Source organism: Phycodurus eques, chromosome 1 (genome assembly GCF_024500275.1).
Source record: "Phycodurus eques isolate BA_2022a chromosome 1, UOR_Pequ_1.1, whole genome shotgun sequence".
Taxonomy (NCBI): Eukaryota; Metazoa; Chordata; class Actinopteri; order Syngnathiformes; family Syngnathidae; genus Phycodurus; species Phycodurus eques.
The window spans coordinates 26,175,858-26,203,531 of NC_084525.1; the positions used below are offsets into that span (position 1 = coordinate 26,175,858).

The 27,674-nt window shown below is 41.5% G+C and overlaps 2 protein-coding genes and 1 long non-coding RNA gene across 7 annotated transcripts in view; 2 read left to right on the top strand and 1 right to left on the bottom strand.

Annotated features, from left to right (window-relative positions):
• Positions 1-6,709, top strand: part of arfgef2 (ADP-ribosylation factor guanine nucleotide-exchange factor 2 (brefeldin A-inhibited)) — a 53,474-nt gene extending 46,765 nt beyond the window's left edge. For 3 of the 4 annotated variants that reach the window (XM_061685327.1, XM_061685337.1, XM_061685345.1), the window contains exons 35-39: positions 1,273-1,412; positions 3,121-3,298; positions 3,592-3,730; positions 5,429-5,546; positions 5,776-6,709. In XM_061685327.1, coding sequence (XP_061541311.1) covers positions 1,273-1,412; positions 3,121-3,298; positions 3,592-3,730; positions 5,429-5,546; positions 5,776-5,934 — 734 coding nt within the window. In that variant the 3' untranslated portion in view covers positions 5,935-6,709. Of the gene's footprint in view, positions 1-1,272; positions 1,413-3,120; positions 3,299-3,591; positions 3,731-5,428; positions 5,547-5,775 lie in introns of those variants that run through there. The other variant, XM_061685356.1, reaches the window with a different exon arrangement.
• A 6,326-nt stretch (positions 6,710-13,035) lies between these two features.
• Positions 13,036-27,674, top strand: part of bcl2l1 (BCL2 like 1) — a 50,551-nt gene continuing 35,912 nt past the window's right edge. The window contains exons 1-2 of the mRNA XM_061685371.1: positions 13,036-13,169; positions 17,179-17,874. Coding sequence (XP_061541355.1) covers positions 17,344-17,874 — 531 coding nt within the window. The 5' untranslated portion in view covers positions 13,036-13,169; positions 17,179-17,343. The remainder of the gene's footprint in view (positions 13,170-17,178; positions 17,875-27,674) is intronic.
• On the bottom strand, positions 15,701-21,328 carry LOC133407451 (uncharacterized). 2 transcript variants are annotated; one of them, XR_009769167.1, is made up of 4 exons: positions 21,161-21,328; positions 17,671-17,849; positions 16,672-16,861; positions 15,701-16,605 (listed from the first exon to the last, which is right to left on the bottom strand). It is a non-coding gene; the product is annotated as an uncharacterized LOC133407451 (long non-coding RNA). The 2 variants fall into 2 exon arrangements; XR_009769169.1 differs by having other exon boundaries at positions 15,701-16,861.

Genomic DNA, 27,674 nt, shown 5'->3' on the forward strand with positions numbered 1-27,674 from the left:
GTACACCACATGCCCAAACGAACGTGGCACATTCCATTAGAAGCTCCTAAATAAAATGACTTTTACTCTTTATAGATTAACCATTTATTTAAATTTTCAGGTCAAATATACCTGAAATGTCAAACATTGTCATGTTGTGAGTTGGCTTTACACGATCAGGATTTTTGGGACCGATCAGCGAGTTTAGATAACCGATCACCAATCAGATCACACGATAGAGGAATGCGTCTATTTAAATGACCTGTTCATTTACTTTATATACTTGTGCACCTAATTGCTCCAAAAAAATCCATTTACAATTAATAATGTATATTTGTTCCTCTATTTATGCCATTGAGGCGTAGTGACAGACAGAACAAATGAATGGTCTTCTGTTAGATGGCAGGACGTAAATACAGTAATTAATGTATTCACTTTTTGTGACATTTTTGTTTGTTGGTGTGCCGTGAGATTTTTCAATTGTGAAATATGTTCCTTGGCTCCATAAGGGTTGGAAATCACTGCTCTAGTCAGATCGTGTATTCTAATCAGTCAGGTCAAACCAACATTACAACATGACAGAAATAATGGGTCCGTTTCACACCGCCGACATGTTTTTCTTTTTAAATAACTTCATTGGCCATCAGATATTTACAGGACTACGTCAAAAGACACGCGACAAGACTAAAAATAAACTAGCTTTTGGATTCAAATATACTGTGCACGATGGCGACGCGGAGTAAATGTCTTTTGCAGAGCTGACCAATGACGTCATTGATAGGATCGGCGAATTATGACATTAAAGCCGATCAGCATAAAATGCTAATTATCGGCTGATACCGATAAAGCCGATAAAATTGGTGTAAAGTCTAGTTATTACAGAACTATTGACTGTTAAAATGGTACTTACTAAACACTGTCTATACATAATAAAGGTTTTATGATGGTGGCAGTTTAAGCACATAAGGAATTCACTTTTGATTATTTCCTCTAGGAAACATTCTAATTGAATGTGTTCAACTTTGGAGGATCCACTGTACTTTTGATTTGTATATGTAATCAGCTTCATATTGGTACATCACTTTTTTAAATGGACTTTGAATGATATGAAGTGCAATGTATAAATAAAATATTCATTTTATTAATAATAAGGTATATACTGTTTAATGTTGTTGCTACACTGTCAAAATGTGTTTATTACAATTTAATATTGCAGATTATTTTTGATATTCTATCCCATTGGAAAGTGAGTCGTCGTCCTCATGGGTCAGTGGCGCGTTTCTGTCCTTCCAGGAGTTTCAGACCACAAGTTGTTCGCAGGTCTGCTCATCAAATGTGTGGTACAGTTGGAGCTAATCCAAACCATCGACAACATCGTCTTCTACCCATCGACCAGCAAGAAAGAGGACGCTGAGAACATGGCTGCCGCCCAGGTAGGCGGCAGCACATAAATAGCATGTTGTATGGCATCTGAAAGAAACGATGCAAGTCGAGGATGAACATTTAATTGCTAATTGCATGTACTGTAGATTTGTGCTTTTTTTAAATTATTATTATTTTTATTTTATTTTTTTGGACAATGGCACACTTCAGCCTCTACATGAACCATAATGGATGTGGAAGTTACAGCTAAAGTGTGACGAGAGTTTGTATGGGTGCTCTCCAAGATGGAACCAAGCTTGAATTTAATTTTGGATAAAGTGCTTGAATTGTCTGTAAAAATACAAATGAAGACTAAAACTAAAACAACGTACAATGTTATTTCTATTTGATTTGTATAAAACCTCAAATATGTTTTACTTCTACTAATTTCAACACAATTCCATATATTTTAATGTAATGTGGAAGTAGATTCTTACGACATGCACTACAATGCCAAATGTATTCGCTCACCCGTCCAAATAATCAGAATCAGGTGTTCCAATCACTTCCATGGCCGCAGGTGTATAAAATCAAGCAGACTGTTTTTACAAACATTTGTAAAAAAAAAAAAATGGTTCGCTCTCAGGAACTCAGTGAATTCCAGCCTGGAACTGCGATAGGATGCCACCTGTGCAACACGTCCAGTCGTGAAATTTCCTCGCTGCTAAATATTCCACAGACTGTTAGCTGTATTACAAGAATGTGGAAGTGTTTGGGAACGACAGCAACTCTGCCATGAAGTGGTAGGCCGCGTAAAGTGACGGAGCGGGGTTAGCAGATGCTGAGGCACAGTGCGAAGAGGTCGCCAGCTTTCTGCCGAGCTAATCGCAACAAACCTCCGAACTTCATGTGGCCTTCAGATTAGCTCAAGAACAGTGCGCACAGAGCTTCATCGAATGGGTTTCCATGGCCCAGCAGCTGCAGCCAAGCCATACATAACCAAGTGCGATGCAAAGCGTAAAGCACGCTGCCACTGAACTCTAGAGCAGTGGAGATGCGTTCTCTGGAGTGACGAATCACGCATCTCCATCTGGCAATCTGATGGACAACTCTGGGTTTGGTGGTTGCCAGTAGAACGGTACTTCAACCGGTGCATTGTGCCAAGTGTAAAGTTTGGTAGAGGGGGGATTAAGGTGTGGGGTTGTTTTTCAGGAGCTGGGCTTGGCCCCTTTACTTCCAGTGAAAGGAACTCTGAATGCTTCAGTACACCAAGAGATTTTGGACAATTCCATGCTCCCAACTTTGTGGGAACAGTTTGGACATGGCCCCTTCCTCTTCAAACATGACTGTGCACCAGTGCACAAGGCAAGTTCCATAAAAACATGGCTGACACAGTCTGGTGTGTATGAACTTGACTGGCCTTCACAGAATCCTGAACTCAACCCAATAGAACACCTTTGGGATGAATTAGAGTGGAGAATGAGGGCCAGGCCTCATCCAGAGGGAAAACTACAATTCTTGCAAGTATTTAATAAAATATTGATGCCAGCTGTAATGCGCAGGAAGAGGGATTAAGGTTTTTCCTGTGGCATTCACCATTTGGAAATGACAGCCATTTTATGTAGATCACGTCTCTGGAGCATCAAACTAAAATAATCAGTATAACTCTTTTTACTTCTTGGATGAACACATGGATTTGATTTGTCCACTGACAATGTGGTATCAGTGGTTTTGTTGGCCTGTCAGTTGCGCGGTGTTTAACTGAGGTTCTCCTTTCAGCAAGACGCTCTGGAAGAGGCGTTAGCCGGCGGAGGTGGTCCGGTTTCGGATCAGGGGATGTATAGACACATGAACACCGGTCACCTCTTCAAGCTGCTGGACTGTCTGCTGGAGGCGCACACCTTCGCCAAGGACTTCAACTCCAATAATGAGCAAAGGACGAGCCTCTGGAGGGCAGGTACGTCAAAGCTCCCATTGCGACACAAGTATAAAGTGATGCAAACACTGATGTCTCTGAGGGGGGGGGGGGAAGAAGATAGTTTCTCTGAAAATTCATGGTACCTTCATTTATGAGTGCTCCAGCTTGCATGTTTTTTGAGTTCTAAGCAGTCACTTGGTCGATTTTGCTGTGTTGCTAGCCAATATTCGAGGACAATGTCCCAGACATGCTTTAGCAATACAACTGTACCGGGGATGTTAAGAATGATCTCTACACAAAGCCTATGGGCGTGTCCAATATGGTGTTGACAGGCTTCAAAGGGAAATCCAAGCCCAACTTGTTGAAGCAGGAAACCAGCAGCCTCGCCTGCAGCCTGAGGATTCTCTTCAGGATGTACTCTGATCTCCAGCTGCGTGACTCGTGGCCTGACATCCAAACACGTCTGCTACTGTGAGTACAACAGCCTGGACCTCTTTGTGGTCAACTATAAAGCCATTGTTTTTTTCCTTGTCCTTAAAGGCCACCTTTAACAATGAAGTGTCTATCCTTTAGCATTAAGCTGTGTGATGTACTACAGGGAAAAAGACATCCCAAGAAGAAAGAACTTTACAGTGAAACATTTCAATTAACATCCTAATGGCCAATGGCTGAGCACAAAGAACATAAACCTGCTTAGGACTCGAACGCATCAATTATTAGTCTTTACGTTCTAGCATATATGCTGAATATTATGATAATTAAGTCATAATTATGTGAATCGTGTCAAAATATAGCGGAAATAAAGTCACACATGTAAGACAAATTGCAATTTTACTGAAACCTTTTATTCTTGAAATACAACCCCAATTCCAATGAAGTTGGGACGTTGTGTTAAACAAATAAAAACAGAATACAATGATTTGCAAATCTTGTTCAACCTATATTTAATTGAATACACAACAAAGACAAGATATTTAATGTTCAAACTGATAAACTTTATTGTTTTTAGCAAATAATCATTAACTTTTATGATTTTTATGATTGTCTGATTTGTCTGATTTGTACATATATTTGTCAATAAATTACATATGATAACATAACAAAATTATTTTATTCTCATTTGTCTAAAAAAGACTATTCTCATAATATTGCAGCTTTATTCAAAAAAAAAAACTTTGTAATACTGCTTTTTTCTATAGTCTCCCTATACTGCTTTCTAATATAATTTTATTCTCGTAATATTACAAATACATATAACTATTCTCACATTTCATCTTAAAAAAACAACTATTCTTGTCATACAATTTTTCTAACAATGATTTTATTCTTGTAAATGCCCTTTGTTAATAAAATGACTATTCTAAAATATGTAATAAAATCAGAGTATTTTTTACATATATCAACAATGGTAATACACTAAAATATGACCTTATTGTCAAAGTATTTTTTACAACAAAATGATTATTACCATATGACGACTTTTTTAACCAACTATTTTTAAAAAAGTGTAACTTGTCTCTTTGTTACTTTTTTCCGAATAAAACATGACAATTCTTGTAATGTTACTACTTTGTCAATTACTTATGACCAACCTATTTGTCAGTAAAATTATTATTCATGTAATGTTACACGTTTTTGACATTAAAGTGTGACTTCATTCTAATATTACAATTTATTTCTGAAAAATGTGACTATTCTTGTGTTTTTGTTTGTTTTTTTTTGTTTTTTTTTATTAACACCTTACAGTTCAACTTGATTTGTGAATAATAAGTAAACATTCTGAATAAATTATGAGATGTGAGTCTTCTAAAATGGCGTGTCTTAAGTGTTAAAGTGATGATAAATAAATAAGCAACTGTTGATTTGCATATACTGCAGCTCTGCTCTTACTTTGTGTTGGCTGAGATGTGTTGTATTTTTTTTTTGGGGGCCACCTGGCTAATCTATTTGTTTCAACAACAAGCTGTGCTGTACTGGTGCTGTTTGTCACCTAGCTGCTGACTCATGAATAATATTTTGACCAATGATGCTGCAGCTGTGACGTATTACTTTATTACTTTCAGTCACTGCAATAGCTGTAATCGTGCTGTAATATGACACCCTACTTGTTATAAAAGAGGAGTTATTCGTATGAGTTATTAATAAGAGCAATGTTGTTGTTATTGTCAGGGTGTGTAGTGAAGCGCTGGCCTACTTTGTCAACCTCACATCTGAGAGTCACAGAGAGGCTTGGAACAATCTGCTGTTGCTGCTGCTCACCCGGACACTGAGGCTGCCTGATGACAAGGCAAGAACACAAGCAGACACACACTGACACAAATTTCTCACCCCACATACACATGCATACACACTCTGTCTGTCTGTCTCACACACACACACATACACAGAACCACTGTGACAGTCACGCATGCACTCATACACCGTCACATATTCACATACACAGTCACACCCACTGCCACAGCAGTCTAAAATGAAATGGTCTAATGTGCGCTTCCCCTCTCCTGCGCCTGTCCCAGTTCAAGCTGCATGCCTCCTGCTACTTCTCCCACATGTGCGAGATGATGCAGTTTGACCTGATTCCCGAGCTACGCGCTGTCCTGAGACGCTTCTTCTTGCGCATCGGTGCAGTCTTCCACATCGCTGCACCGGGGGCGCTGGGGAGAGATGGCCCCTGAAAGGACCACCCACAATTCACTCAACCCAACCGTCCAACCCTTCCCTTTGTCCTTCATTTGTCCCACAGAAGAAGCTCACTGTTACCAGCAGTCTGCCGACTCATCATTCATCTCAAACTGGTCATGATACCATTACACCAGGGGGTGTAACTTGGTTGACCAAACTTGACTAAAACTGCTTGGTTAAAGGAACTTGAAGGACCTTCCACCTGCTCGCTCTTTTGGCCACCTGTGCCTCTTGGGAAATGACTGTTTGTGAGTTAGCCACCCTGCTATCACACCCTACTATCACACTGCAGTGTTCAGCATTGGCTTGTTTACAACAGTGTTGCATCCCAAGTGTTCTAACACATTCCTTTTGTGTGTTGACCCGCTGACGAACTTAACCATTGCTTCGTATCTCAGCCTCTGCGATTGCGTCGACTGGACCCGATAAGGCAGTCGCTCCTGTTCTTTTTGCACATCTGTCGCTGTCATGTTTTGTCCCAAAATGCAGTGTTTAAAGAAAAAATGTTTGTAATTATTTAAAGTGCATTTAAATATTTTTGGAGAGTCAATCCTTCCCCTGTAATGATGGATGTCTGACTTTCTTCCCTAAAAATAGGGAATCTATAAATATATATAAATATATACAGTAAATGCAAAAATGCAGACCGTCAAGTTTGCAGTGTAAGATTCAATGTATGATATACCATGGAAACGAAAATGCGATGATGGTTCTATAATGTTGTGATGTTTATCTTTGAGCATTGAAAGATATCAATAAACTGGAATTCTGATCAGTTTAACATGAACGCCAATCAGTTCATGACAACTGAACACCTCAGGTGTCATGTACATTATATATTCATTCACTTTTGGTTGGAAAATCACATCTAAATCTTGTCAAATATTTTTTTCACAAATCAATACTATTGGTCTGTACTCACGTCTTCTGTTATTTTTACGCATTTTTAACCAATTTAAAATGTAAATAGCTTACAAACAAATCGAGCTAACCTACTTAACTCTGTGTTGTAAAACTTTGCCTCCTCCCTTACTCTGCGGTAGCTGTTTTGGCATTATGTCACCAAGATTGAAAGTCTGGATGTTTTTAGACAATGAGAGAAAATAGGTTTGATACATGTGAGTAAACCGGTTTTGTTCAAATGGATCGCTGCAATGCTTCGGTGCAGAAGAAACTGGGCCCCATGGGTGCAGCCCCGGCCGGCCACCAGGCACTCCCCTTCGAACCCACACGTGATTTTGTGTGGTGTTAATTTTTTGTCATATGGGAGAAACCCAGAGTACACTGAGAAATCCAATGCAAACACAGGGAACTTGCAAACTCCACACAGGAAGGCAAGAGCAGAGCTCCGAACCCAGAACCTCAGAACTGGGAGGCAAACGTGCTAATCACAGTTTCACTGTGTTGTCCGTCATGGTGCAGCCATCCATTTTCTCGACCACCAGGGCACAAATGTATTGAGACAGACGACCACATTCACACCATCACCAAGTGGATACTGAACCCATGCTGCATGCACTGAAGTCAGGCGATTGTACCACTGCAACCCTTACAAAAGTTACAATATATATATATATCTCTATATATATATATAGATATATATACTAAAAAGTTGGGGATCTGGTGTTTGATCTAGGATTTAAACAATAGGATACAATTCCTGGTTCAATTCGAATTTGCATTAAAAACAAATGAGACCAAGGCGATGCCTAACAATTGATAAACGCTACACGGCTTGCTCTCCGGGGCAAATGGCCACTGACCTTAAGCGTGCCAGTACCATAAGCAGGTTGCAAAAAGAGACAGCCAGGCAAATTAAGTGGAAGTCCTTTGAAGTTGAAAAAAAATACACATTTTTTTAAATTTGGCGTTCAGCTTGTACAACAGCAGGTTGTACTGAAATATTGAACAGTTGAACGTGCATTAAAAACCTAATTACGTTTACTTCCTAAAGGAATAGTGCATTTTAAATTAATCCTGATATTTAAACCGAAAGGCCAATATCCCTAACTGTTTGTATTTTAATTATCTTAACCTGATGTTTTTAAATAATATGCTCATATTTTACTTTCAAGAAAATTGTGAAAGATAAATGAAAACGTTATGGCCATTGACACCAATCGTCCTGTTTAAAAAGTAGTTGAAACACAAGTGTAATATTTAATGTTTCCCGAATGTCAAAAAGAGCATACTTGACAACGTCCGAACGTGTCAGTTGATGACGTCAAAGTCCCGCGTCAATGCAATCAAAGATGTTGAACGATGACGCCAATTCATACGCAGTAAAGCTTCGGCAGTCAGCCCACTCTGGTCCCATCGCAGCCTGTCGCAGTTTGCGGTCCACCTCGCTGCTTGGAAGCACACGTAAGTCATACACTAACTTGGATATTTCCATAACATGCATCATGTTAGCTTCTGAATTGCACGGTCTCACTTTTTATTTAGTATATTTCTTCAGTTATTTAATTGGAGAGGGGTGGGGGTTAATGGTCAAGGAATTCGTTTAGCGTAATCAAACGCTTTCAAACGCTGTGATAAGTACTTTTAAAATTGACCACTGTTGTGCTCATGTTGAATGTACCTCAAGCAGTGGCCGATAGAGCCGATTTTCAAGCAGGGGTTCCCGGACCCTCGTGGGTCCACAAATCGTAGCTTGGGGTCCATAACATAGCTAGTAATCAATTATATCGTATGAATTTAAAAGCAAAGCAAATTTATTTGCATAGCACATTTTCATACACAAGGTAATTCAATGTGCTTTACATGATTAAAAGCATTTAAAAACAAAGGGGAAAAAACGGCTTAGAAACATTGAAAACAAAAGAGAAAAAAATAAGAGTACAATTAAAACGGCGTACAGTGCAAGAAATATCATTTAAAAGTGGAAATGCTCTAAAAAGCATGCGAAAAAAGGAGTTTTGAACCTGGACTTAAAAACATTCAGCCTTGGGGCTATTGCCACTTCTTTTGGCAACTTATTCCATTTGTGTGCAGCATACTAGCTAAATGCGGCTTCACCATGTTTGCGTGGGACTCTGCGCGCCACTATTTGACCGATCTCCGAGCCCTTCCGGGTTTATATACCATGAGCATTTCTTTCATGTATTCAGGAACTAACCCATTTAGTGATATATGGACCAGTAGCAGAACTTTAAAATCTATTCTAAAGCTGACTGTAAAGACTTTATAATTGGAGCAATATGCTCTGACTTCTTTGTTCTGGTCAGAGCTTGAGCTTCAGCATTCTGAATGAGCTGCAGCTGTTTAATGCTCTTTTTAGGGAGTCCAGTCAGAAGACCATTACAATAGTCAAGTCTACTTGAGATAAAAGTATGGATGAGCTTCTCCTGGTCTGCTTGCCACATGTAAGCCTTCACTCTGGATATGTTCTTCAAATAGTAGAAGGCAGTTTTAGTAATTGATTTTTTATGATGGGTTGAAAGTCAGGTCAGAATCTATCAGTACACCAAGGTTTCGGACTTGGTCTTCGGTTTTTAAAGAGAGTGACAAACAAAAGGTGCATACCTACATGTCGGGACCAGCACGCCAATCAAACACATACTAAACCAATGACTTCGCTGTACCTTACTTAGTTTTGGGCCGATCAGAAGCTCCAATATGAAATGGTAGCTTTTATTGTCAACCTGCAATGTGTGAAACATACAGAGGGTTGGACTTTCTTTCTCAAGGGCCCGCAGTGTCAAAAACAGTATAATAAAAACAAAACAATAATACACTCCATTCATACATAGTCTTTGTTGTTTGAAGTGGTTATAGATGAAAGAGATTGAAGCCTCCCTTCACCAGTGGATATAGATGTCACGATCTCACGTTTGCTGCAAGTTCAGTTTTAAGTAAACAAGCAACTGTTGTCCATTGGCGAGTAACAAACATACAGAAACAATGGCTCCATTCTCCAGGCCCATCTAGCTCTAGATCCCTACGTTAAGAAAGTTGTTTTTAAATAAATCAAAATTTGCACATCGCCTTTCGTAATACTTTTAAGAGCAAAAGGCATATTATTACGTGAATAAAATCCTCTATTTTTTTCCAAAAACAACAGGTGATTTTTTTTTTTTTTTTAAATACTGAGAATGTTTGTCCAGAATAAAATGTGTAGCATATTACAAGAATAAAGTCACATTTCATGAGCTTAATAAAATAACTGCCTTAGTCATATTTGAACATTTTCGAAAACAACCAATTCAGCAAACAGTCCAGTGGCCTTGATTCAACTTTTACGGACTACCATGACATCGACTTGTGAATCTACACAGACATTTTTTTTTTTTTTTTTAAAGGATGAAATGGCTTGGGCAATTATTAGGTTGTTTTTTTTTTAATTTACTTGTTGAAATATGACTTTCCTTGTTATACTTTGACAACAATCTTGGTCTTGGTCTTTTCATCTTGACAGAATACATCTTTGTTGTAAAGATTGTGTCTTGTTTTTTTTTTTTCTTGAAAAGATAACTGGTTTTACTCACAACCTTATAACAGTTTCCTCAAAAAATTGGGAATATGTTATCGTGACATAATGACTCCTCTGGATATAGGCAACCTCTTTATTCCACATACTTTTGGTTTCAAGGACTGATTGAGCTTGGGCTCTTCTGGTCTGTTTATTTCTCCAAAACATTCTTCACGAGATCACTCAAGGTGCACCGAAATTTTTACTAAATGATGTGAGTTATATCATTAACGCAAAATCATCCACTTCAATACTTGAGTTCAATTTTGATTGATCTTCTAAAGTGTAAATACTATGGCCAGTAATCAGAGGTGTCACAATTGATTAATCAAAAACTAATCATCAAATTAATTAACTATTCTGATTATCGACTAATCGTTTCAGAGCCATTGTTTAACTTAAAATTGTCCAAATCCTCTAATTGCAGCCTCTCAACAGTAAATATTGTGTGATTTCTGTAGTCCTTCAAAAAAGCAGAGTGATTCTTTTGTGTTGAATCAAAATATGACATTTGCAAACATCTGCTTTTACTTTGGAAAACAGTGATCAACATGGTTTCCTATTTTCTGACATGTAACGGCCCAAACCAGTAACTGAATCATCATCAAACATCAATTTATGGAAAAATATAAGTCAGTTTAATCAATTGTGAAAATAATTGATATTTACAGCCGTAGCATGAATAACCTGTAATTAATATGTAGTTGAACGTGAATCAGCCTCTTTTCCATTTTGTTATCTTACAGCCTCATTCCAAAATGGAATAAATTCATTTTTTCCCCTCAAACATATACACACACAACACCCCATAATGACAATGTGAAAATGTATTTTTTGAGATTTTTGCTAAGCGTCAGCCTCACAGTTCTGAGGACCCGGGTTCAATCCCCGGCCCCGCCCGTGTGGAGTTTGCATGTTCTCCCCGTGCCTGCGTGGGTTTTCTCCGGGCACTCCGGTTTCCTCCCACATCCCAAAAACATGCATAAATTGGAGACTCTAAATTGCCCGTAGGTGTGACTGTGAGTGCGAATGGTTGTCTGTTTGTATGTGCCCTACGATTGGCTGGCAACCAGTTCAGGGTGTACCCCGCCTCCTGCCCGATGACAGCTGGGATAGGCTCCAGCACGCCCGCGACCCTAGTGAGAAGAAGCAGCTCAGAAAATGGATGGATGGATGGATGGATGAAAAAAATCACATGAACATGAGTATTGACAGCCTTTGCCACGAAGCGCAAAATTGAGCTCAGGTGCATTATGTTTCCACTGACCATCCTTGAGAAGTTCCTCCATCTTAATTGTCCCCCTGTGGTAAATTCAGTTGATTGGACATGATTTGGAAAGGCATGACGTCTGTAGACCTCCGACACAGGATTGTCTCAAGGCACAAATCTGGGGACGTGTACAGAAATATTTCTGCTGCTTTGAAGGTTCCAACGGGGACAGTGGCCCCCGTCATCCGTAAATGGAAGAAGTTCTGGAACACTAGGACTCTTCCTAAAGCTGGCCACCCGTCTAAACTGAGCAATCGGGGGAGGAGCGCCTTAGTCAGGAAGGTGACCAAGATGGTCACTCTGTCAGGTCCTCTTTGGAGAGAGAGAGAACCTTCCAGAAGAATAACTGTCTCCACAGTGCTCCACCAATCATGCCTATATGGTAAGAGTGGCCAGATGGAAGCCACTCCATAGTAAGAGGCATATGGCAGCCTGCCTGGAGTTTGCCAAAATGCATCTGCAGGATTCTCAGACATGAAAAAGAAAATTCTGGTCTGAGGAGACAAGGATTGAGCTCTTTGGTGTGAATGGCAGGCATCATGTTTGGAGGAAACCAAGCACCACTCATCACCTGACCAGTACCATCCCTACAGTGAAGCATGGTGGTGGCAGCATCATGCTGTGGGGATGTTTTTCAGTGGTAGGACCTGGGAGACTAGTCAGGATTGAGGGAAAGATGAATGCAGCAATCTACAGAGACATCTTGGATGAAAACCTGCTCCAAAGTGCACAGGACCTCAGACTGGGGCGAAGGTTTACCTTACAACAGGACAGTGACCCTAAGCACACAGCCAAAACAACAAAGGAGTAGCTTCAGGACACCTCAGTGAATGTCCTTGAGGGGCCCAACCAGAGCCCAGACTTCAATCCGATCGAACACCTCTGCAGAGATGTGAAAATGGCTCCTCACCGACCCTCCCCATCCAACCTGATGGCGCTTGAGAGGTGCTGCAAAGAGGACTGGGTGAAACTGCCCAAAGATAGGTGTGCCAAGCTTGTGGCATCATATTCAAAAAGACTTGAGGCTCGAATTACGGCCAAATTAGAGTCCCTTTAATCTTTTTTTCAGTAGAGCAGTGATTCTCAAAGTGTTGTATGCCGGTTCCCTCTCGTGGTATGCAAAACTGTCTCAGTAAAGTTCCGTTGTATTAACCTTTCCGTTAAATATCCAAGTTACAAAAAAATCTGAACAATGTAGGGAGTGTGTTAACCGGAAATAATTGAGCTGCTGACATTTTTACCCCGCCCCTTCATAGATGGAGGTGGGTGCGAAGGCGGAAGTGGCCACACGGGGGCGTGCTGCGCCTGCGTGAAGTCGCGCGGTGGGCGGGACCTGCTACACTACTTGCTGTCTATGCTACGAGTAGCCTTCTCGCTAGCTATTGATCGTCGGCGTTTAGCTCGACGGGCTAGCAATGACTGGATTGTTCCTTTCGGGTGTTTACCGCGAGGCGACCAGAAATGGTTCTGTGGAAACCGCCGTACAAGTAAGCGCTTCCCGTTGTGTGTTTTTCTTTAAATTATTATTAAATAGACCAATGTTTGTTTTGGGGTTGTGGTTTAAAAAAAAAAAAGCGACGAAAACACTGCTCAGCCGAGGCTGCGTTTCCGCTGAGTGTAGCTAGCAGAGGACGGAGGTAGATAAAACTTAAGTGAACGCCACCATTATTTTTTCCCCCTAAGAGTACGTTTCCACCCTCGAATCAAACGCGATTCTGTCGGCTCTAAAGACAATGGATACAAATGAAGGCGCGTTTGCTCTTATTTCCGTTTAAATGTGACTGCACTCCGTGACAACTCTATTCACGGAGCCTTCGACAGTAACATTTACAACTGGCGGAGCGATGTGGGCATTTTATTCTTCAGAATATCCTGATTACGAGTGGCTGGACTCTTATTTGGGTGGTGTCTTATAGGTTTTTATTTTAATACGCTGCGTTTTAGCCGGGTGATTATGACAGGAGAGCTCGTGGTGCCTTCATGATCCCACTAAACCCCTTTATCTATAATCGGAAATACCAGACGCTCTTTTTCCGTTTTTAAACAGCAATGCCTTTTTAATTTTTTTTTAGATCACATGAACATCACATCCCGTTGCAGATTATGATTCTAAAGTTTGTTTCTTTTGCTATTTAGGGAGACGTGAGGAGTTTGACGTCTGGAAAAAAAGACGATTTGAGTTGCGTCTTGTGTTGGATTGACTGATCATTGGAAGATTGTCTACAGGCTCGTGAAGGCCTCCTATTACGTAACAGATGCGAAGTGGGCGTGTATCTGGTTGGAGATGATGCGATGGGAGGGTTTGTGCCACTAGTGTACATACGTGCACTCTCCTCAACACAAAGTGGACATTTCCATTAAGCGTTGTTCTCGCTCTTTGAGTTTTTAACATTGAGTTAGTTTGGCAGACGGGACGAGCAGGGAGGACGTCGTCGCCTTTTTAACAATCGTGCTGGTAAGACCCCCACCCCCAGTTGCTCTCGCACGTGTTTAATATTGCGTCTTGACTGGAATAAAATGGATGCAAATGAGCACGTTTGGCAGCGTCGCCTTGTTGGGAATGGGAGTCCGCTTCGTGACAAAGAGCACGCCAGCTGTTCACGCTGTACTAATTAGGTAGCCGAGACGACATTTGTTATATCAGAAGTACAAAAATGTGTCGTCCAGGTGTCACATTTGCTGGGGAGAAGTTATCGCGCGTGCTGTTTGTTGTGTTGACGTGGGGTGCGTGGCTAGCCCGGCCACGTGGTGCACGGATCTCGAGACCATGTGGCCACTGTAAACACGGCGTCCCTCAGCATGGCTGGGCGCCTTTTTAAAATGTGTGTGTGTGTATATATTTATTTTTTTTTTTACTTGAAAGACAACAACGTTTATAGTTGCTTTACTATCTAAAGTTTTGTTTTTTTGTTTTATATAAAGCTCCAGTTTGTGTGCATTCTGCACCCACGGACCACTTCATTAGGGCCTCCTGCGCAACGCAATGCATATATATATAACATACACTTTCCATTATTTTAACTGTTTATCTTGGTTGTGTGTATAAATCCAGAGGTAATTTAACAGGTTTGAATTTAAAAAAATGTCCGCCCCCCCCCCAACCATATTCGTGACTGTTTCAAATGTTTCCCTTTTGTGATTTGCTTTTATTCTCGCTGATATAAACAAGCTTTTAGAGGTACAACAATTAATAGATTAATAAATTATTTTTTAATAGATTAATCGTTTAGATGCCCCGTTTAACTTACAATTGTCAAAATCCTCAGAATGTCAGCCGCTCAACAGGAAATATTCTCAGATTTCTGTCGTCCATGAAAGCATGCTGATTATCTGATTTGATTCTGACATAGTCAGTAACTGAATCATAATTTGTTAATCCATTTTCTGCACTGTCAATTTGAAGTAATGTCATGGGTTTGAGAAAAGGGATTTTTTTTTATCCGTTTCATCGATTACTTAACAAAAATAATTGACAGAATAATCGATGATTAAAATAATCGAATATCAAAGTCAAATCATTAGTTCCAGCCCGGCAAGATTTGAAAGTTATTTATCTGAGCATTAACGTCCACAGAAATAATTTGATACGGATGTAAAAATAAGTGCTTCTTCCTGGAAAAATGTCAATTTTGGTGTAAACTTGCATGTAAACGCAATCCTTAATAAATTAAGATTTTAAATATTAAACAATGTGACATCATCAAAGCTGACAAATTGCATGGCTCGTATCGTCCACACTTAATGTCTGTTGTCCAAGAGCAATGCTGCACCACCTCCAGCGCGCTCAAAGCTTTTTCACGTCAAGTTGTACAGGTGAGGCAAGGCAGCCTTGGAAAAATATTTGGGGCTTGGAAGCGCACGCGTGGGGTAAAAAAAAGTCTCCAATATACTGATCAATAATGACTGTTATTGCAACAAATAAGTAACATACAAGGCCGTACCACAAGTTGGAAATCATCAACAAAATTAATCGGAAGGCCTGATTGGATTTTGCAAAGAAGTACAGACATGAGCCACAAAAGTTTTGGAACAATGTTTTATGGACTGATGAGACCAAGATTAACCTCGAGCAAAGTGATCGAAAGGCCAAAGTGTGTGTGTGTGTGTGTGTGTGTGTGTGTGTGTATATATATATATATATATATATATATATAGATAGATAGATAGATAGATATAGAGAGAGGGAGAGAGAGAGAGAGAGAGAGAGAATCTGCTTGTGATCCAAAACACACAAGCTCATCTGTGAAGCATGGTGGCGATATTGTCATGGCATGGGCTTGCATGGCTGCTTCTGGAATGGTCTCTGTTCTTTATTGATGTATCTCATGATGGTAAGTCAATCACCGGACCTTAACCCAACAGAGCATGCATTTTACCTCCTAAAGAGGAGACTGAAGGAAAACCCCCCAGAAAAAAACAAGAACTGAAAGAGGCTGAAGTAAAGGCCTGGAAAAGCATTTCAAATGAAGAATGCAACACTCTGAAGTCAGTGGGTTTTAGGCTTGATGCAGTTATTGTAAGTAAGGGTTATGCCACCAAATATTTAATGTCTGTCTAATAATGACGTAGACTGTATGTTCAGTGACAGCTTTGGTATTACAGTAATGTATTGCTGTTAAATTAGTGAACATTTATCTGTTAAGAGTTGTTTAAATGAACACTTTCCAAGTTATGAATGTCCTTGTCATTTGCTTTTTCTTCTTGCTCAAAGGAAAAATGTATTTAAATCTGTTATTTGGGCGGAACAATTGGATTTTATTTTCAAGGCATATCGCCCAGCCCTACTTTCCAGTCTTGTTATTCTTCATTATTCGCATGTGGATGAAATGCCATGATTGGGGTTGTTAGGCCTGATTGTTGCATGGTAGCCAGCAGAATGTCTTCGGGGGTTTGCTCATGTTCCTCCCTTTGTGCCTGCAGCAACTGCGACAGTGACAGTTCAAAATGAGTGAGGATCTCCCCCTCTTTTGTTGTGCAAGCCCACCTTACCTTTATTAACTAAGTCCCATTTTGGGTTTGAGACAGCGCCAGCAGACAGATGAGACATTCACGACCGCTGACACATTGTGATAATGATGTTGTGATTCAAACTTAATAAGCCACCAGTGACCGACAACATTGGAGGCTTGAGCTGTGTTTCTGGACAATGTGCTTGTCGATTTTCATTTGGGCGGCTTATCTGCAGGTGACACAAAGCAGAAAAGAAAGGTCACGTGAGTGGTTGACAGCGCTTCAAGACTCACTCACCTAAACCTCACCTTCACCACTCTTTGTCTTCCTGTTCCTCCTCTTTGTCTCTCTCTCACACGCACACACAAGCGTCTCATTAATTGAGCTACCATCTGCTCCATATGTACCATCCCAATTAGAGGGATTGACCTTTCACCCCACCTGTCTAAATCTAATGAGAGGTGGGACTACAGCTACAAACATGCGCGCGTGCACACACACAATGTAAGCTGTCCAGAGTTTGAACTTCTCTTCTTGTCTCCACAGGGTCTGAACTGGATTGTCAGCCTTGTGTAGTTTTTAGTTTGTGCCCCCTAAGAGTCCCCTGGGTTTCGGCTGACCATGGTGGTCTGAAGAAAAGGAGGTGCTTTGTGTGTGCGTGTGTTCACTCAAAGGGAAGAGAAGAACCAAATTTGCAAGCTTGATTCCAAAATGTCTCAAAACCGAGAACTGGTTGTGTTTTACATTCGCCATAAACTCTCACAGAAAGACTACCCACTCAACCACATAGGACTCAGACAGGAATTTAACAGGACTGATGGGGGGGAGGAAGCCTCAGGCGAGGAACAGCGAGTACCGACGCACCCCAACGGGACTACGAACGGCTCAAGTCCGCCGGCATCGCCGCTACGGGAGTCGGCGAGCCTGGACGCAGTGAAGAAGGCCCTGCAGGACTCGGCCAATGAGTTTGAGGTGCGCTACTCCCACGCCTTCAGTGACCTGGACCAACAGCTGCACATCACGCCTGCCACTGCCTACCAAAGCTTCGAGAACGTCGTGGATGAGGTGTTCCGGGACGACATCAACTGGGGTCGCATCGTGGGACTCTTCGCTTTCGGTGGCGCGCTGTGCGTCGAATGCATGGAAAAGGAGATGAGCCCTCTGGTCGGCAGGATCATCGAGTGGATGACTGTGTACCTGGACAACCACCTTCAGCCCTGGATAGAGAGCCAAGGAGGTTGGGTGAGTCTTGAACATGCAATCTGAAACGCTTGCACTTTAGTCAACAAGTGGTCTGATTCAGTTGTTAACCGTATAAAATCGTATAGCCTGATCTGTGTAACATCATAGCAGCGCGACAGAGTAACGTGCCAAAGAATTTTACAATGATGACCCACGTACATTAACATTTGTGTTGCTGGCCCGAAACCCATCCGGGTTTTCCCAATGTGAATGCAAAACCAGGAGTAATTTAACTGTACTATATTGTGTATGTTAATAACACTGCTTTTGTCAGCACAGTAGCTCGGTTTAGGCCCATTGGTGTTTACCTGTCAAAATTGTCTCATGAAAGCCATGCCGGGCTGAACATATCTGGCTGAACGAGATTCCAAGAGTCCTGGAATGGACAATAATGTATATGGTATTGTTTAGGGATGCGCGATAACTATCGGACCAATAACTATCGGCGTGATATAGGGGAAAAAATGGCGCCGCACTCATCGGTCCGACGGCAAAAAAAAAAAAAAACTGGACCGGTAAGACTCGTATCATTCCATAATCATCCAGCTGCGCACTGGTTGCCACTCGCCAGCTTTCTACTTTGGCTCCTAACAGTCATGGATTTTATGACCAACATTCTTTGCCTACGACAGCAAAAATAGTCTCGCTACAGTAAATTAGCTCATAATCACCAACACTTGCTGAAATTACTACCATCCAGTGACATTGTAACTACAACGCTCGTGGCAAGATCCAGCGGCCTACGAAACGGAAGACTCTTAGCATCTCAAGCCGACAAAGGAGCAGCGGGGGCAGCTTTGTTGCATGCGCAAGCACTGTTGTGGTGCTCCTATTCATCTTCCTTTACAACTTTACCTCACTGGACAATAAATTAGATCTACAATTGGAATTAACATCAAAACACACAACAGCCCTCCTTCGTTTGGCAGGGAATTGTGCGAGTGCGTATCCACTAACGGTATGTGCGTCTAGACTTTCAGCTTTAATTTGAGGGTATTTCCATCCTAATCAGGTAAACAGTGTAGGAATATAAGTTTGTGTATATGCCTGCCACTTTTTAGGGGCTAGCATGCTAGCATTGCGTATAGTCAGGTGAAGCAAAACTTGTGTGGTAATAAATACACCTCAGTCAGTCATGTACATAGCTATTGCCATCAGGTTTGCTATGTAGCATTAGCTCGTACGTAGCAGCACTGCGTAAGCAGCAGTGAATGACAGGCTGTACTGACGCTCACATTTGATAATTTTCACATAATCGCTAATGTGGTACTTCTTGGAGAAACTGAAGAACTCTCGGGGGGGCTTGAGCCGCTTCTGTCGGCAGGCCAGAGTCGGGGCAAGAAGGAGCCACTGACAACGCACAGGTGGCGGGCTTGGTGATAGGACACCTCTCTTTGAAGTGGGCAAGCCGAGGAACCAGAGCTCTTGAGTTGGAGAGATAGACGTGGAAGTACCATCGTAACCTTAGACCTTCTACAAAGTCTGTACCTCTTCTCTCCAACGCAAGATGTCTGGTGACGCACCCCGCTTGTCTCACCACAAGATGGGGATGATTCCAGGCTATCACAGATAGTCCTTTGTTTCACTGCTGCCACTCGATTGGTTCTTGGCAGTGTTTTTTTTTTTTTTTTTTTTTTCCCCACTATCTGTCCATATTCTCCTCCCTTGCCATGGCCTCTCCTCTAGTGGGCTCTTGTTCATAGCAGCTGCCTGCACATGAAAGCTATGTTTTTCTTGCAAGGGGTTGGCTAGAACCAGGCCGTCCCAGCACAGTCCGACCCATGTGTGTGCGAATGTGCACTGCAGGACAGTTAAGGTCAGCTCTTCCTTTGTGCCAGCCATTTGATGGTATGAAGGAGAACGGGAACCAAGAGGAGGGGCTGTTGTTTATGTCCACTCTGGTGTGGTGTATAGTGGCAGGTCAAAGGTTGATGCTATGGAAACTGCCATCCCAGCGGCTACACAGGGCACCTAGAAGCAGGCCACGGCTTTTGTTTGTTCGCATTGCCAAGACGCTCACTTTAAAAGGGGATTGATGGTACAACTATGGAAGCAGGTGTCTGCGTTTGTCTTGCTCCATGCTGATTCATTTTTATGGCAGAAAGTCTATTGTAGAATAGGAGAACCTCTAACGTTGAACTTGGTACATTTCTGGATGCTGGTTGACCTGATTTGTAGAATTTTTAGTGGTTTGAATGTGAATTTGCTTAATGTAACTGTTAGGACTGCACAATGATGGCCAAAATAATCAGACTAAATGTGTCATCACAAATTGCAACTTAATGGAAGCGAATAGTTAATTCCTAGAAGGCAATATCATTAGGCTGTAACCACTAACTTTTCATTTGAAAATCCCCGTCTTCAATATAGTGAATTGTCAAGGACAGTATGTCTGGGTTGTTCTGGTTGACCGTTGGTCAGTCGTGCACGGTCAAAAATTTCCCTCTCTGTTTACTCCAGGGTTTTTTTCATTGCGGTCAGGCCAGCTGAAAAGTTGAAGTCAAGGCAACCGCCACAAGAATTTAAAATAGTGTCTTACTGTGACACACCCGCCTCTCCGCCAACATGCTGAGAGGTACAATTTAAAAAAAATAAATAAATAAAAAAGCTTCATATATTGCTACATTGGGCATCGATGCCATTTAAGGCTTTTATTTTGAAATTGGCACCGGAGCGCAGCTCCTGACATCAATAAAGCCTTAACCATGTGTTTGCTCTCTGGTGGCTGGCTGACTAAGTTGCCGGCACTGCTGTAAATTAAGCACTTTTCATATGCAGCAATGCCCACATTTTAAATGTAAAAAATCGCAGACAATCAGGCTTATTTCATCCTGGCAGCCAAAATTGCGACCACGATTAAAATCCTTCATTTGAGAGAAATCTAGTCCGGTAATATGAATACAAATTTTAAATAAACTATAGATTTGCACCAATATATAATGGTACCCTGGGATTGGCTGGTGACCACTTCAGGGTGTACCCTGCCTCTCCCCCACAGTCAGCTGAGATAGGCACCAGCATGCCCTCGACTCTAGTGAAGATAAGCAGTACGGAAAATGGATGGATTTAATGGTACCTTCTTTTAATTATATGAACAAAAAGAAAACTCCCATTCAAGTGGATGAAACAAACATTGAGTAACACCTCAGCCTATGTAGCCTGTTGAGCGCATTTTGATTTAAAAACAGAACAAATCTGGACTATGACATATTTTCTCACGCCAATCAAGTGTGGCCATGATGTCGGTGACAAACTCTCATATAGAAACACACCCCATCACACTTACCCTAGTAGTGTGCGAGTCAAGTCGAACAAATGGCGCCATCAGCCCGTTTGCGTGCAAGCGTAACCTGGACTAGTAGAGGGAATGAATGGTATCTAAAATAGTTGAATGGAGCAGCGTCTCTGCTTTCACTTCTCCTGGTGATGGACAACACGGCCTGGAGTGCATGATGCCCCCCTCCCCCAAAAGGAAAAAAAGCAATCTTGTCTAGTTGTTGTTGCACCGCCCAGTAAGCATGCAGGGGTGACTGATGTTGGTTATTCATGAGCGCATTCCAGCCACCAGGACAGTCCCAGTCAGAACAGATTGAAGATTCAGTCCGTTTTACCACCAGAGTATTCTCACATCATTCCATTGGTCATATTGTAACTCATCTAATTAACAACCAGCTTGTCTCACTTCCTCTTTTTTTGCGGTCTTGTCTGCTCAGTCAAAACCCCCTAGATTCCCCGAAAGTCACCAGTTGCAAACCCCTGCGAGACACTGTTTCTGTTTTTATTTATTTATTTATTTTTTTGGTAGCTATTGCAGCCTGCCTTCCAAAAGTTCCCCCTGGCACGTTGCAGGGATATGCCGCCAGCAGATGTAGGATCATCGCCATGAGGCAGGTGTGCCCTCCTCAATGCTTGCTGATGAAATATTTGTATATATTTCACTGGCTAGTTCTCTTCTCTCTTTCACTCAGTTGCTCACTCACTCTTAAATGAAGAATTTGGGTAACAAATAATTATAACATGATGGTGAGATAAAGTGGGAAACAAGTCAGTTGACAGATAATGGGTGACACATTAGTCATCTCAAAGTCTTGACAATAACTTTTAGACAGCTCAAATCTATGTTTTGTGCCAACAAGATTTAAGCAGGGGAGGATGTTTTTATATTAAAGTGGAAATGTTTCTTTCCAGGAAGCCCGGATCCCCCAAAATGGCACTTAATTCTTTAGCCCACTGTCTTAAAATTGCAAGACTATAAACTGCATTGCTGAAATCTTTGTCTAGATGTTGTAATTGTTTTGCATTTTAACAAAACAGAAATCAATAATGAGCATAACAATCAATTTATTTGCAAAATACATTGTGCACCCAGCTGGACAACAGTAATGGAAAAAAAAGTTTGTTTACTTTGGTCAAAGTGGCCTATTACAAGATGACATTGTCAAAATGACCTGCTAAAACTGTGGGGGAAAATGCTGCCATACGCCTCTAACTGCTTGGCCTTCCAGGGCATGCCCAGCTTGTCAGTGTATATTCACCCATCCATCCATTTTCCGTACCGCTTATCCTCAGTAGGGTCGCGGGCATGCTCGCGCCTATCTCAGCTGACTCTGGACGAGAGGCGGGGTACACCCTGAACTGGTCGCCAGCCAATCGCAGGGCACATGTAGACAAAAACATTCACACTCACATTCACACGTACGGATAATTTAGTCTTCAATTAACCTACCAGGCATGTTTTTGGAATGTGGGAGGAAACCAGAGTATCCAGAGAAAACCCACTAACAATCTCACGGATGCGAGCAGTACGTCTCTGCTTGTTTACCGTAGCAGTGGAGTAAATGCACATTTTGCTGGAGAAACCTTTTCTTAAGCATCACCCATCATGACTGCCTGCTAAACCGTCATGGATTGCAAAGATATCTGGTTAGAGGATGTCATCAGAGTACTACGAGGGTGGAACTAGAACCTCCCTGATAGGGTACTAAACCATTGTGCGAAGAGTGGTTATTTTATGTATCGCCTCTAAAGGCGATAAACTAAAAAGGCTTTGATAGACTCTAGTACAACCATTAAGACTTGCTGAGATGGTGGCCTACATAATGTCATAATGCAGTGTATTTTGGGATGAAGCAAGTAAATTAAAAAATGTAATTCAAATTCTTTGAAATATAGACTTTAACAGAAGTTTACCTGGCAATCATTCACCTATGCTCCCATCCCAGGGTAAACTAATAATTTTGAAGACAAAGGTTCTGAAAACTTATGATCCAGCCTAAGTGCTCACATTGAAGTAGCAGAGGTGACCGTTTCTGCACTGCAGAGCGCACACCTCAGTGTCATTAATACTACCAGCCGCCACTAAACGATCCCGCTGGAGCTCATTTTGGGAGCAGCACTGGCCGGGATGCTGAGATAGCGGCATATTAGCGGCTCCTTGATAGAAGATAAATATGCTTGGCCAGAGCTGCAACCGGGCGAAGTGTTGAAATAAAAGGCCATATATTGCCAGATAATAGACAGACAGGGGAGGAAGCGGCAGTGCCATCGACCTTAATAACACCGTTACCAGCCAATGAGGCCATTGCAGTGATTACTCATTGGAGACTGAGCTGCCTCAGGGTCAGCGTACAGGCTTATTACCAATTAGAAAAGAATAATATCTTCACTTTCTATGGAGGGAACAATGTCTTTCACCCCCTCTAGCAGACAAGTCTATCTGGTCTGGACATGCTTGACTGGAACTGGGTGGCTTATTGACTGGAAATGGGTGGCTATAATGCGTGGTGGAGAAACCTGTCAAAAAAAAAGTTAATTAAAAAAAAGTGGTGAAGAGGCCATTAGCCGTATTGTTATACTCTACTAACTAGGAAAAAAAAAAAGGTATTTGGGTTGGAGTTAAATTGCCTTTTCTCATCATCTATCATTGAATAATCACAATTAATTAGCATTTTAAAGGAAGAACAATGCATAGATTATTTTTGATGGTATTTTTGTCCTACAAAACAAAGGAAATGCATCTTGATCCTCTGCACCTCATTGTCTAGAAATGTTATGCATGTTTAGAAATTACAATTGTAATGTTGGTGCCACATTATTGGTCGTAAAAAAGTACGCCAGAGTACGTTTTAGAACACTAAACCTTTGTCTGGTTTGTGCTTCCCGGATGGCTTTTTATAATGACACAATAGCAGCATCCGAATAGGACATTCATTATTCTTCAGTTGCTGCAATTTTCGTAGATTCAGAAAAACACAAAATTCCAGGAAAGTGTAGTCACGTAGCAGGGCTACTTGAGTGGTGTTCCTGTTAGGGCTGCACATTATGGCCAAAATGATAATCATAATTAGTTTGATCAATTATTCATCATGATATTCTTCATTAGGGAAAACATCTATTTTTATTGTACTAGTTCTCATCACACAATGTAGTTTTCAATACAAAATGAAACTAAGAATAATTGATGGCTAATAAAATAAAATTGTATCCAAGAATTTCCAAATTACCAAGGGCTCACTCAGTAAATATGCTATTACAGAGAGCAATCACGAAGGGCAACTCAACGGAAGCAGATGCAGTTTATACATGAACTCAACTAAACCATAACATTAAGCTTCAAGCACCAACTTTTCATTCGAAAATCCCCGTCAATATAGTTAATTATCAAGGACGGGGTACGGCTCAAATTGTTTGGCTTGACTGTAGGTCAGTTATGGTCGCAAACTGCAAGGAACTTGACAGTTGACTTAAGTCTCTATTTACTCCCGGCGTTTTTCACTGCGGTCAGGCCGGCCTCCAGACGAAGTTAATTCAGCTGCCCTAGCGATTGTTCATACTATGCATTACAGTAACACGCCGCTAGCCCTCGCAGCACATTTGCTGCACCCGTTTTTCATACAGTGCCACTTAATAGAATAGGAGAAATAATTGCACAAGGGCGTTATTTTTCAGATGGTTGAACACAGCTGTTACCTAGCATGCAGACAACTCTTCTGCACTCTTTTCATAGGACTTCATTTAAAGTCACTTCCCCTGAGTTGCAACTTGCGCAGAAAACGGATGTTGATTTTCTAGGCACTAGCTTGTCACCATCATCTCCAATGTTTGGTATACTTTTTTCTCTCGGCATGACTCACTGGGTTGTCACCCAGTCCACAGAATGACAAACTACTGAGGCTCCCACTGTACGGTGGTACTGCGCTGGCTTATTATTTAGGCAGCTAAATGAAGCCTTAACCATGCGTTCGCTCCTGGTGGTTGATAACCGGTTGAGAAAGTGCTTCAAATGCAACAGAGGCCGTGTTTCAAATCACCCATGATCAGGCTAATTTAATCCTGGCAGCCAAAAGTGTGATTACGATTAACAGATAAATTGTGCAGCCCTAGTTCCTATTCATCGTTTATGAAGGCAAGATGGCTGCTAACGTAATACTCCACAGTAAGTAATGTGAACTAGTTATTGTTTTTTGTTTTAACATTTATGTTCTAAGACCAGTTATCTGTAGACTTGTCACTATTGTATTCGCAGGTATGACATCCATTTATAATTATGTATTATCAATACCATTAGGTATTAAGGGTAAGTCAGGTGAGTTTTGGCTAGGTACTTAATTGATCCCAGAGGAAATACGAAATTGAGGCCACACAGTAAACTAATAACAATGGAGGACAGCATGCCTTAATGCATGCTGAATTCCCATTTTGGAAGTGACCATTTTTTGCCCTTGTGGGGACCCTAATGGATATGAAACTGTATAGATATAGAAGATTGCTGGCTGGTGCAATGACAACAAAGTGGCACAGTCCGTATGCCCCATTTTGGTAAATGGAGCTGTAAATATTGCCCCCCTAAAAAGGTTCTGGTATTATCTTTGAACCCCAGCGTTTCAACCCCCCTCCTCTATAATTAACATGGAGGTGGTTAGATCCATAGTCGTCTGTCAGACTGCCTGCCATAGAAGAGAGGGAAATCTCACCCTTGGGACCAATCCAGCCCACCACCTCCTCCGCTCCCCATCCTTTATTTCTCTTGCCTCGCCTCGCCGTGCTTCTGATCGATTTTTGTCCCTTATTTTTCAGTCTGCGCTTCCCTCGCCACCTCCCTCATTCAATACATCATTCCCGCTAATTCTTTGTCATCTACATCAGCCCATCTTCTCTCTATGAAACCATGGTGGATAAGTTAGACAATCTATGCCACCCCTCCGAATATTTGACACTTCAGAGATCTTGTAGTTTTGCTCATGGACATTTTCTGTGTGTGGTGTGTTTAAAAGGATAGTGTTTACCATATCAAGCACAGTTACTGTGCCGTGTTAGACACAGCTGTTGTTATTTCATGTGTCGACATTTTAATATATTGTGACGCGCCGCAGAAGAGAGGTGACGCGCCATTTTGGACAGATGACCATTTTAAACAAAAGGACCCGAGGCCAGCCACACGCACACATGCAAAGATTTGCTTACCGGTGCTATAGTTGTCCACACAACTAGTCACGTCTATGAATGGGTTTTTGATTTGAATCACTCTTAAAGTGATCTCCGATTGAAATGACAAATACATTTAATTTTACAACTACTGACCTCTACTACTGAAATACAGTGATATATATTTATAATTGATTCCTACAAGTTAAGTTACAAGTTAAAAAAACTATTTTGTTCAGACCATAATTTGATACACTGTGGCCGCCATGTTTTAGCGTGCGCGAAGCATTCTGGGAATGATGACGTAGAATGGCTGTTGTAAAATTGTTTCGTTGCTGCTCTCTGCAGAGCTAAGCTAAGGTAGCCATTTGCGAACAACTTTTTCTCGTCAGCGAAAGAGTTAAAAATGCCACACTGCACCGCTTTTGGATGCAATTTCCAATCAGGACGGAATGCAAAAAAGGAGGTAAGCATTCATGGCGTTCCCAGAGAGAGAAAGTTGAGGAATCCCTGGGTGGATGCGGTTGGAAGTGTTGATCTGCGGCTGTGTTCTTGTCACTTCAGCCCAGATTCTTTTTATTTTTTTATTTATTCTTTCCTCACAAGGACCCTAAATGGCCTCATGTGACAAGCGAAAGCCAAGCAAAAAGACGCGAAAAACAGGAGGTGCTGGCCACGTACCTTGATCAGCCCACTTTAACAGTGATTACAAATACCCCACTGAATATGACCAACTCAAGTTTCTTCACACCAGTCTACATCCTCATTTCTTGCTTATTCCTCTCTCTCCTCATTTCCCTGATCACCCTCTGGCTCGAACTGAAATGGCTGAACAGTGTTCATTGCTGCCAGGGGCTGCTACTGTGGCTACTGCTAAAAACTCAGTGTGTCGGGGACATCCCCGTTTGACGTCACTACCCAGAATGCACTGCGACAAAAAACCAATAGGGGCCTATGTTGAAATTGTTTTGTAAAACTATATAAATCTGGAAATGATTAGTTGTATCTTATGTTACTCAAGTCAAAAGAGATCATATAGCAATAGGAGTTCACTTTAAGGTTGGTCCAACTGCTACCTTGCCAACTACTGACACCGTTTATGTACATACCGCACACCAAGACAAAGCTCCAGCAAACCCAACTTTGCATCATATCAATGGCAGTCACTTTGGCTCGTCGTCGTGAGCGGTTCTGCTGATCTGAATGCTCTCATATTTATGCATATCGTTTCCTTATGCTATGTGGGTGTGTGTCTTTGGATGTGGGTGTGTGAGTTCATTTTTTTACATCCATAACACTGCTTTTGCAGTGTGTCTCTCTCTGATTTTTGGGATGTCTTCTCACTGTGTTAAAGGTCAGAGGACAAATGTTAATTT